At 35.8% G+C, this 12753-nt stretch overlaps 1 protein-coding gene across 44 annotated transcripts in view; it reads left to right on the top strand.

Moving 5' to 3' along the window:
• Positions 1-12753, top strand: part of tjp1a (tight junction protein 1a) — a 196473-nt gene that overhangs the window by 97245 nt on the left and 86475 nt on the right. For 20 of the 44 annotated variants that reach the window (XM_068222633.2, XM_073908599.1, XM_073908603.1 and 17 more), the window contains exon 1: positions 3444-3864. The exons of the other annotated variants lie outside the window; for them this stretch is intronic. In XM_068222633.2, coding sequence (XP_068078734.2) covers positions 3838-3864 — 27 coding nt within the window. In that variant the 5' untranslated portion in view covers positions 3444-3837. Of the gene's footprint in view, positions 1-3443; positions 3865-12753 lie in introns of those variants that run through there. 44 annotated transcript variants of the gene reach the window in all.

Genomic DNA, 12753 nt, shown 5'->3' on the forward strand with positions numbered 1-12753 from the left:
GATCTCCAATCTTGGCCGAGTTCATCGAGTGACCTCCAGAGGGTTTTCGTTAGCTGTAGAAACAAGACACTTTAAGGAAAGAACTTGCAGAGTAAATAAAGCACTCTAGAAACTAGATAAGGTCAATTGGATTTTAATTCAACACAGATGAAGACGGACAGTGAAACTGGATCATTTTCTCCCCTACTCTGTTCCCTCCCTCAGGTCTCTGAGGCTCACTATGTTTTCTGCTCCAGAGGTTTACCTTTCTTCTTTATTTCAACCTCAAATCAAATACACAAATTATGTTTCCTACTCAACCCAGAGCATGTTTTTCTTCAGCAAAAGTAGTCAAATCTTTAGCATGTTGATGGAAAGAACATTTCGAAGTCAATAGTGTAGCCAAGAGAAGAAGAGATAAAAAGGGAAGAATGTATTAGATCCATGTGTTGGCAGTTCCTGGGTTCAGATTTAAACGTCTCCCGTCAAATGTGTTGTTTTTGCTCACAGAGGTGCAGCGCTGAGCTCTTTTTGTGTTTATATTTCTCCATGGTGCCTCGTTTTCCTGGACTGGAATGGTGAAGTGCAGTTGCTGTAATCCAAATTTTGAGGATTTGTGTTCAACATCGCCAGGCTAAAAGGCAATGCAAAAATAATAGAACTATATGATAATGTGTTTAGATAAATGAACTATTTCTATCTATTTGTCTATCTGTCTGTCTGTTTATCTAACATTTAAACTAATCAGAATCATATTTATACACACACGTAAGTAAATGTAAAAGTACATGATCTGTACATTGATATTGTCTTTTTAAAGCAATGTTGATTTCCACAGTAAATTAGATTGTGATGCATTTCTAATGTTTTCTTACTGTGTGAACTTGGTAGGTAATGTATAGTGTAAAGCTAGCTTTACTCGAGCAGGACCACTTTAAAAGGTAGACTTTTGTACTGAAATGGTCCGTATTGGTATTTTAAAAGTACATATAATTAACTAAAGTTTACATTATAGTGTCCAAAAAGTACAAAAGTGTACCATTTGAAAAGGTACTGCTCCAGCGACAGCTTTTGTATCTTTATTTTTGAAATTATATGCATTTTATAATTTATGTACAAAAACAATAACATTGTAAAACATTTATGCATAATCATTTTAAATCTCAGAGCCTACTGAGGTTTCCCTCTGACATGCTGCTCATATGTATGTGTGTGTGTGATTTGCGAGGCCATGGGAGTGTTTTCCAAGTGCTTGCTCTTCCATGAGCACACCTGAGCTCTTCGGCTGATGCGATGCCTCAGGTTGCTCATGCCGAGAGCTGTTTAGGGTAACCATGCGAGACAAAGCAGCTTTCATCATGCTTTTCTGTCACAAATTTTCTGTCTCTGCTCCATTTTATCTGTAGTTCGAGTTAGAACAGTCCTTTCAATCTTTGGCTTACACTAAAGCCTTTTGACTTGGGTTTTTGAGGACATGATGAGTGATTCTGAGATTTTTTGTGGATTCTGGGATTGATTTGCCAGCGCTGACAGAAAGGATGCTGAATATCCTGATATCCTCGCTGGTCGATGCTGATCGCAACATGCGATGGAGGAGGATTGAGCGATTGTCGTCATTGGCAGTATTTATCATTCTATTTCTTTTTGTTTTTTGTCTGTGTTGTTGGGGTTCAGTGAGTTTCAGGAGTCCAGGTTGTGTTTTAGTTCATTTTGAGTTATATCAAATCTAATTATTCATCTTCATCATCATTTTTTTTTATTAATTGAGAACATTGCAATTTATAATTAATTTTTATTTGTGGTGACAGCACTTATAGTATAATAAATATGCTTTTTTATGTTTTTGTGGCAGAGATTTTATTTTTTTGAAAAGCTTTGTCTGAAATTTTTCATGTTTTTTTTCCCTCTCCTTCCCTACTTTCATGGCTCCTAAAGCCATGCTATGAGAGAATGTGACCTCTTACACAGAGTTATTTTGGGTTTAACCCTCTGGTCTGGTTTATTACAAGAATTTATCCAGCAGCATGACTAATCCAAAATATCCTTAGCCTCTCCCCTGGACCTGTCCATCAGTCATCAAAGTATTTGTGGAATTACATCTACAAGCAGCGACCTTGTGACCATTAGTTGATATGGGTGTACGATTTGGAGTACTCTGATTACATTTATAAGTTTCTGTGGTATACAATGGTGTACTAAAGTAGCCCTTCTTTTAATAGAGGCTAATATGTATGGCATATCTGATTATTTTGCCGTATCTGATTGGTACAGTAATTGTACTAAAGAGTTTAAATATAACTTTTCATCCTCAATTATGCTGAAATGATATCTTTACCATCTTAATGACGGTTGCAAGAACTATGAAGATTACAGAAAGTTTGCTTCCTCTCTTCCTCTGCTTGTTGAATTTAAATGAAACCTTTTTTGGGCTGTTTTCTGAACACGCAAATAGTCCAGGGACTTAAAGCAGGAATGCTTTATCATGAATGACTCATTATACTCTTGTGGAATCAAGGATATTTCACGCGTGTGTGAGATTGTTTCACTTTTTTATCAGTTGCGAACATAAGCTGATATTTTGAGATGAAAAGTACAGCCCATAATGCCGATTTCAAAACAATACAAACAGCCTTCTGGGGCCCTGTCCTATGGGAGGGGGCCCGGAAACCACAGGAAGTGCTCTGTATTGCGGCAATTATGTTGCTTTAGGTTTCCTGAGTGGTTTCTTATCAACCAGAACTCGATCTAAAGGTTAGACCACATACAATTTCAGATTCCTGTAAAATTAAATCAAAGTTTAGTTTGCGTAGTTATCATGTAGAATGGAAAAGAGCAGCATGCATATGTATTTTTGTGAAGGGCTTAGTTGCCTTCCACTGCCCTTCTTTCAACTGGTTCTGTATTATGCAAACATTATAGTGCAATGTATAGGAAGAAATTAAATGATGACTATACTTTATATAGTTATAACATTTTTATCATGGTCAGTTTTACAAAAACTCTTCGTTTTTGGTTAAAATACAGAAATAAATTTAAAAATTAAATAATTAAATAAAATGTTCTTTTTTGTTTTAGAAAAAAAATGTTTTTTGATAAAATACAGAAATTAAATTCTACTTTTTAAACTTTTTACTAGGTAAAGCAGCGAGAAACAACTTGAATCCACTTCACCTTTTTTCCCTCTCTCCATCCCATCCGCTCCCCGGTCAAGACAAAAATCAAGCGCAGGGGCGTTTTTTCGACTCTAATCTTACTTCAGTGAGTTAATGTAAAATAGTGACACATGTATCATTTAACTCGGAAAATAAACTCTTTACACAGCTGCGTGTACACATAGAGTTACCACCACGTATCTGGGACTGTGGTTATACGGCTCACACCGTCCCGGTTTCCACCCCATCACCCCCGCGGAACTGTAATGGTCCATCCCAGTCAGACATGTCATGATTGTTGCTGGGAGAGGAGAGAAGCGAGGATCGAGCCCATCTGTTTGAAACTTCTGCCGCTGTGGGACGGTTCGCACCGATATTAATAAACTTTGTGGCGCGGCTTTAGGAGAGCAATATATTCTTATTTATTTTTTATTTTATCCGAAAGCGAAAGAGAGACCGTCAGTAGTGTGTTCGTGGAGCTTGTGAAGTTTGTGTATGTTCACGCGCAATAATAATAGATGATGAACTTTGGACTGCGGGATTTCAGTTGTGTTGACATGTCTTTGGGCGGTCAAAAGAAATAAACCCGCTTTGCCCGGCGCTGTGGCGGCTGCTGGGCAGGACGTAGGAGGACTATTTTTTGTGTTTTGGTTGTAGTGATATTTAACAGTAAACTTGCTACGCCGGGAGCCAACAAGATATCAAAATGTCTGCCAAGGCTGCAATAAATAAGGTAGGAAATGACTTTGCTAAACGCACTTTTCAAAACAGTTTGATGGGACACGAGTCCTGACCCATTTAGGGAGCAATAGATGTGTGAAAAGGCGCATTCTCCCCGTGACCGTATCCTATTTTTCTGTAATCCACACGAATGACACAGTCTTAAAGGGGTAACGTTAGTTCGTCGAAAATGTGTTAAATTGTTTAATGTTACCATCCCGGGTTGGTTCAAATATGACTTTCTATCATCAGAGGAACACTAGAGGCAGGACGAATCTCGCTCACTGCTTTGATTATATGTGGAATGCCAATGGTGATCGACTGTCATTCTAACTAGGATCCTTTGTATTGTATACAAAAAAAAGTTATAGCATTATTTTTTCCATGTACTGTCTCTTTAACATTCTTGGATTTTTGTGAGTTCTAATAGCTGGAAGAGTTTGGGGCTCTCAAGGTACCTGTTGATTAATGTTATGGCATTCTGCCAATACAAAGTGGTGTAAAAATAATTCTTTTTTATTTTATTTTTTCCCCTCAAAATATTAAAGATTTAATACCATTTTTTTCTGGGGGCAATTAAGTATGCGCACAGCCTATAGTGGAATCTTGTGTTTGTTGGCTGAAAATTGTGGGTAAGTTAGAATTTTGCAGGTGCATGGCTGCTACTACTACTACTACTACTACTACTACTGTTACTTCTAGTGCTACTAAGTTACTACCAGTACAACTCGGTCCTATATTGTATATAAAGATAACAAAAGTATACACTTTTTATAGTTATTATGTTAAGCACGCATATTCGTGATTAAACAAGCGATTTTGGGTTGTTTACACTATGAGAGAGTGAAGGAGAGAGCGAGCGAGCTAGCGCCCACGGAGTCTTTTCCATAAGGTGGCTCCCAAACAAACTACAATGCCGCACATTGTGTTTATTTATATGTTTATGGTTCTCTCGAATGTGCTTCCTCTTCCACTGTGCAGTTTAAGAAGCGTATGAAAACACAGGAATGCGTACTGCACACTCAGACATTCAGGTTTGGTGAGTTTCGGTGAGCTGAAATGCTTACGTAATGATGTAATGCCATGGTGTGTATTTACATTATTTTATTGGAGCATTTCTATCAACATCATGATCAAAACATCGTAAAAATCAGCAATAATGTGAAATAATACAATTGAAGAAGATTTTTGTTATGTTTTAGGATTATAGCATTAGCATCTGTTTTTATAGCGCTGATTTGGTGCTCTGGACACTTCTAATTTTTATTACTCTTAATAACAACAGTAGTGCTGTTTATTGTAAGCGTTTGCTAAATAAATGACTACATTTAATTGTAAATGTCTCATTTTAGATCAATTTAATGCACAATATTGGTATTGTATAAATTAGAAACAGTTTTTGTTTCGTATTATATATATATATATATATATATATATATATATATATATATATATATATATATATATATATATATATACACACACACACACACACACACACACATATATATATATATATATATATATATATATATGAAAATAGGCATGTTATTGTAAGAAGGAAGCCCTTGTTAAATTATTAAAAATATTAATTAATATTTTTAATCACCTGAAGATATTGGTTTAATTACAGACAGTTTATCACTGAATATCAGCAGCTGAAGGTCTACATCAGAACACTACAGTAGCTGTGTTTTTCTAGGTGGAGATATCATAGAGTTTATCATGTCTGTTTGAGGTGTGGATAAGCTTGGGTGACCTTGTTTTTTTTTGTTTTTTAAGTTATCAGTCCCAGTATCTTTGTTTTCTCTGTGAGATAGCACAATATAAGAACAACAACAACAACAAAAAATCATGTGGATAATTACATCTTCATCAGGTCTTTTGGGAGAAGGGGAAAAGGACTACACTAATAATACTACACTAATACTCAATTTGGGACTATTTGTTAAAGTTAAGTGAATGAACACGCCAGATGCCCAAGGGAGACCTGTGTGGCTTAAGACAGCTTATGGAGACAAAACTTCTATGGACATCTTCAATGACACCGCATGTGTTGCATGCTCACTAAGTTCCTATGTGTGGCTTATTTAGGACTTTAGTAGGGATTTTTTAAGGAGCATTTAAAGTGGCTTTAACATTATTTTTTATAATCATAGAGTTTTTTTTATTGAGAGACCTAACTGCCCATTTTTTTTTTCTAAATGGAATAGATTTCTCCGTTATAACAGAGTCCTGTTACGATTGTAGGATTAGTCATGGCACTGATCATGTCTGTTTGTTCTTATCCAACTTTCTTGTTAAACTGGACTGTCTCACTTTCACACCCTCTAAGACAGTATCTGACTTTCTGGATTGACATCATGCCATATTTGTTCTCGAGTAAATAAACACCCTCTACTTCAGGGAAAAATAATATTTCAGTCTTAATGGAACTAACCTAGTGTCCTATCTGCATGAAAATAAAGGCGTTGAAGAAGGAAGGGTAAATAATTTCTCCATCACCTGTCTGTCTGTCTCACAAAATACAAGAGAAAATGATTTGTATTAATACTATAAATAGGCCCCTCAAGCTTGTATTCATAGTCAAATCAGAGAGAGAGAAAGCTCTTGTCCTCCATTTCTGCTTTGGAGAGGTTATGTTAATTACCGCTGGAGCCTCTGGCCCTCTTTGAGAGTTTTTTTTTTTAATCATCAGGGAACAAACATATCTCTAGACATATTAGAAAAGAGGAATGGAGAGGGAATGTTTGCTTCTTTATCTGGGTCTCTAGTTTTTTCTTGCACAAAATTCTGAAGATAAAGCTGTAAACGTTGAAATGTGGCAGTGCACTGTGCTGTTTACTAAGTCTTGTGTGGCGCTCACAGCCAATCAGACTCAAGTGTGTCTGTGTTGTTGGAAAGCTTGTACGGTTCCCATGGTGAGGAGTAGCAACACTGGGCTCCTGGTGCAGCTCCACTACAGGGCCTATATGTTGATGTGTGTTAATGTTTCACATAATCAGTTTTACTTATTAGTGTTGCTAGTTATTATTGACGTCAATCTTTAACATCGGGGCAAGCGCAGCCATTGATACCTTAATTGGCTTGAAATTTCCGGTCTCACTCACTATTATTGATTTTACCTGTAAAAACAACAGCCTGTTATGCAGCTTGCTGTTGAACACTGCTATTTTCTTATATTAGTTTTATGTATAGTCATAAAAACACTTGTTTATAGAATAAATGGTTGACTGCTGTTTGTTTTTTCCTAGTCATTTCCCCAATAGGCAGATAAATTGAAAGTCCTGAAACAATTGTGAAATAGAAATTACTTCCAGATTACATATATGAAACCATGGCAGCTTTTTGTTCATTTGTGTTAATAAAATGTAAATTTTGTGCTCTAAATGACAACTTCTCGTTTTTAAAAGAAATGTTATCAGTAGTTTTTTAATGATAACATTTTTTTCTTCTTCAATAGTTTAACAGAACATTTTTACATCCTTTTAACACCCCCTTTGCCCTCCACTCTCCAACATCGGCAGTTACAGTAATTAAATTTTGCTATCATAAATACTGGTAATACAGATAAATAATATGAACTCAAGATATAAAAAAGCCCACATACAGAAAATAAAAATAGCAGCACAATAATAATGATACATAAATAAATCAAATAAGATATTTACTCTTTTACTGTGCGTTTTACCACAGTGATCTTATTCATCCTCCAAAAATGTCAAATAATTTCCCTATCTTGTCTGATAAACATCCAATTTATCAAGTAATTTAGATGTAATTTTTTCATCTGCTGCCACCTTCCTGCCATTAGCAATTTTAGAAACAAAAATTAAGTTTCAGTCAAACACATTATACAGTTGAAGTCAGAATTATTAGCCCCCTTTTTGACTTTTAAAAATATAATAATTGCTAGATGATGTTTTAAAGAGCAAAGGAATTTTCAGTTTGTCTGATAATATTTTTTCTTCTGGAGAAAGTCTTATTTGTTTTATTTCAGCTAGAATAAAAACAGTTATTAATTTTTAAAAAAATATTATAAGGTCAAATAAATTATTAGCCCCTATAAGCTATATAAATTTTTTTGATAGTCTACAGAACAAACCATTGTTATACAACAACTTGCCCATCCTGCCTAGTTAACCAAATTAGCCTAGTTAAGCCTTTAAATGTCACTTTAAGCTGTATAGAAGTGTCTTGAAACATATCTAGTAAAATAATATTTACTGTCATCATGGCAAAGATAAATGAAATCAGTTATTACAAATGAGCTATTAAAACTATTATGTTCAGAAATGTGTTGAAAAAAAAATCTTCTCCCAGTTTAACAGAAATTGGGGTAAAAAATAAACAGGGGCGCTAATAATTCTGACTTCAACTGTATGTATTCTTCTTATAGCAGTTTAATGCTCAGCTAATGGGAACTTAATTAGGCTGTACCCTACTGTCATCCACTGTTAGCCCACTCCCCTCAGTCCTCCCCACTGGGCTTTCAGTGTTCTGGAACTGTCTGAGCAGGCTTAGATCTTCACTGCATGTGACAGGAGAAAGCAAAAATGTGTGTGTGATCCTCTACATGTGTCATCTCTTCAGTTTCTGTATTGTAGCCAGTAAGTTTGTAGCATATTAATAGTGGTCTAGTACACAACGGGGCAGCCGTAACAGCAGTTATTTTAAGCAACATGATGCGTTCATATTTAAAGAATTTCAGTGAAATTATGTGAAATTTATATGTGGAGAGACTGGCTTACTATAATTACATCATTTTTATAAATTCATAGTTAATTATATAAGCATTTATTCAGGGCTGCTTTATTTAAAAATTGCTAAAATATTATGTAATCATGTTCTTTTAGTTCATTGGTTGTTTTAGGATATGGGTTGGTTTGTGCTTATAACTAGATGTATATTACACAGCTGTATATTATATACTGTATATATACACACAGCGCATTCACTGCGCATAGCCAACAGTGTTGTGAGCATTTGTTCTTTGGTTTTTGGTAGGGATGCTCCGATCAGGATTTTTGCAGCCAATATTGAGTTCAGATTCAAGCGTTATTTAACTTGCATAAACAGTTTTCCTTTAAGTATGAGATCTCACTAAGAGAATAAATTTAAGGATGTTTCATACATGTAATTGTTTACTTTACAAAAAATGATAGATAGAAATAATTGGTAAGTATAATAACTAACAATCCAATTTGGAAACATTGCTCATGTGCTGTAGCGCTGCTGATGTATAACCAGGGCGTGCATGTGCATCTTCCTCTGCTTGTAAACTCGTAAACAAACACTTGTGATCGGTTTACGAGATTGGCCAGATCAGCTAGTACTGATCAAGTCATGGCGTGATTATCGGCCGAAACCGATCTCTGGCCGATCGATCGGAGCATCCCTAGTGTTTGGTCTACATTGTAAAACATGCTGGGTTCCACACAATCAATTTGTGTGGGCACAACATGATGGAATTAAGTTAACTTGTTAGTGTTTACAAAGTTAAATGTATTGAACATAAAACAGTTAAATTGCCTTAAATCAAACTCAAAAATCATGTTGTTTTAGCTCATTTTAAAGAAGTAGTTTGAACAAGCAGCAGCTTTATTTTTTGAGTGTGTTGCATTACAATAATACTTCCGAAATAAAAGTAGTGCCAGTAGTACTGCCAAGTTTTTTTTTTTAACAATGCTTTGAGTCGACACCAGAAATGGGTGGGATGCTACTAACAGCAGGTCCAACTCAGACACATTCAAGGAAGTAAGGGGCAGGAATCGCTGAATGTTCAACAACTTTAATCATAGAATAAACAAAAAACAAAATTATCCCAAGAGCTCCTCCACAGGACTCGAGATTTGTTAAACATGCACGCCACCTGCTCAGCTCCCATGGCTCTCTCCACCATCAACACTTTTTTACAGCTATACCTAACTAGCCAACCACAGATATTGGGTTCTGTGTCGTTGTGATGTGTAGTTACATTTATTTTCTGAGTGTGTGTCATGGTCCATGTAAACTATAGGTTATGCCCAACGTGCTGTTCACTCAATGCAGACAAATAAATTGGGCCTGTAGTCTCTGTTTCTGTCAGGACTGCTTCATTAATCAATAAAGAGACATTAATTCAATGAACGTGCAATGAATGGAAAAATACAATTAATTTGGTGAAATCCTTATGTGCAGTGTGCTCCTTGAATTTAGCTGGATCTTAGCTTGTATTTGTAGAGTTTATTGATTATTTTATCCCCTAATTACTCTGCAGTAAAAGCTGTTTGTACGGCAGACTGGGAAATCTGGCATTTTTATAAAAGCAATGTTATAGTGACCTTTACAGATGTTTATCCTATAGTTTTTCTTATTTATATTTTCCTCCTTGAGGACCACTCATAATTTAATTAAAACATTTGACATTTTACTCAGGGCTATTGTGCGGTTTTAAATAGGCTGGATGTAAACAATCAGGGACAAGATCTTTATTGGCATTAGGGCTGCTCCAATCAGGATTTTTGCAGCCGACACAGAGTACATTTTCCCTTTACATGGTTTTCGCTACATTCATTCTTCCATGGCAGGGTGCCACGCCAAAATTCATCCCGCCACAGTTACATTACAGCTTCTCATTTAAAACATAAAATTTTTTTAATAGCGGGTGATAATCTTACCAAAACGTAAAGGGCAAGTAAATTATAACAGCGCAAACTTTTCTGTAACCGTAGTAGTGCTGTGTGTCATTTGTTTAACCCTTTAAGGTGACATACTGACTAGCTGACTGACAGGTGAGTGATGTGTGAGGCCAGCAAACATAACGTATAGCTGTTTCACTTTACTTCAGGACGCATTAATGTCGCTCTGTAAGTCTATTAGAGACATTCATAAATATTCCCAGCAAATCTAATAAATGCTGGAGACATACTTGTTACATAAACGCACTAATTTGCACTACAGCAGTGTTTACTTGAGAGCGCACAAGAAGATCTGCGCACTCTTGAAGCTGCTTATATTTGAGGGGGCGTGCAAGAAGTTTTGTGCACGAGCAGAGGAAATCGGCGCGCAAGCAAAGAGGTCCGCATCCTTGTAGGCTATTACATAAATGCGATCTCGACTTCTAATACTGCGATCACGACATTTATCATTGAAATGACGCCACAAGTAGTTGGCAGCTCTGTGTAAAAAAAAGGCCTGCCACCACAGCTGGAAAAATCCTAAAGGAAACACTGCTTTAAGTATGATACTTAAGTGGAGATTTCTCCTTACCTAAGATAATGAACTAAGGAGGCTTCATATAATCCTATACATTAATATTACTGCATCTAATCCGAAACATGTCTCTTATAACCATTAAGTGTGGACAGAAACTGCTTTACAGAAAATATTCGATAATATGCAGGAGACTCACGGATAGGGTTATAACAATATACCGGTATGACGGTCTACCACGATTTGAACGTGCACGATTATCATACCATGAACAATTGCATATCAACGGTTTTAACCCTTAAAGACAGAGACAGCCGCCCGCGGCTAAAAATAAGTATAGCTCTTAAATGTTTAATAACTTTTGATCCGCTGATCCCATTCATACAATTCAAGATTGGCATAAAGAAGAGAATCTCAGCTTTACAGTGCTGTATCACATAACATTCGCGGACTTTCAGAGGCTCCGGAATCAGTGCGGTTACGTCATCAAAATTTGACAACGCTGATTTGACAAAGAAACGCTCGTCACTGTGTCTCCGGACAAACCAGACATGATTAATTTCATTATCTAAAAATAAGAAAGCAAACAGAACTATTTCATTTTGTAATGACTTTAATTTATGTACTGTTCTTGATTCTTAAATGTCTTACCCTCAAGTTTATATCATGTTCTTTATTCTTTTTTTTTCTGTCTTTCTCTCTCATATCTCTTTTCATTGACAATGTAATTCATATTCTGCATTGTAAACAAATATTGTTACAAACTTGTCAACTGTTTTTTTGCAAAAAAAAAAAAAAAAAAAAAAGATACATTAGGCTCATTTGACTTGGCCAAAATCTGCGCAGAATCGATCACCGGTGATCACCGCAAGATGCATGCCGGTTAGAAATGTGTCCGCCTTGCCTTCGCCTCGCTCTGATGTCACGCTGACGTGCACCAAAAAACTCTCGCGATCGCGAGGCGGATACCTCGGATGGAGCAGTCGGCCGCAGTTGCTCTCAAAAGACTGCGTTACCAAAAGCATGATGGGAAACGACTGGCTGACGACACAGCTTAATGCTGATTGGATGAGACTGACACATTACACTTTATTATCTTGTTTTACTAAGGTTTATACCTGGATTTGTTGAATACCTTTTTTTTTGTATTTTCGTTGATAATTAAAAAAAAGTCATAAAGAGCATTACATATGGTTATTTATTTAGATTTACACACAAACAAAAACAAAACACATCTTTGTAAAACATAACGTGACCTATCCAATATAACTAAATGCTACTAATAAATCATTAGGATGTGTGTGTGCTGTATTTTATTTCTCTCTCAGTTTTAAGTCCTGTTTGTTGTCATTTTCACTTTTTGTGTGTTTGTGTGAATTTTGTATTGTAATTTTTATGCAGCGTTATTCAATGAAAGTCAATCCAATATATACATATATTCAGACATACAAAGGTAATCAGACTGTTTTGTCATTGTGCCTCATCTTTGTGTGGTTTCATATGAGAAGTGAAAAGGGTGTAGTAAACAAGACACACACACACACACACACACACATATGTATATGTATATGTGTATATATATATATATATATATATATATGTGTGTGTGTGTATATATATGTGTATATATATATATGTATATATATATATATGTATATTAGGTCTGTAACGATACACCACACCCACGATTCGGTTCGTATCACGATTT

The sequence above is a fragment of the Danio rerio genome, chromosome 7 (assembly GCF_049306965.1).
Source record: "Danio rerio strain Tuebingen ecotype United States chromosome 7, GRCz12tu, whole genome shotgun sequence".
In the NCBI taxonomy this organism is placed as follows: domain Eukaryota; kingdom Metazoa; phylum Chordata; class Actinopteri; order Cypriniformes; family Danionidae; genus Danio; species Danio rerio.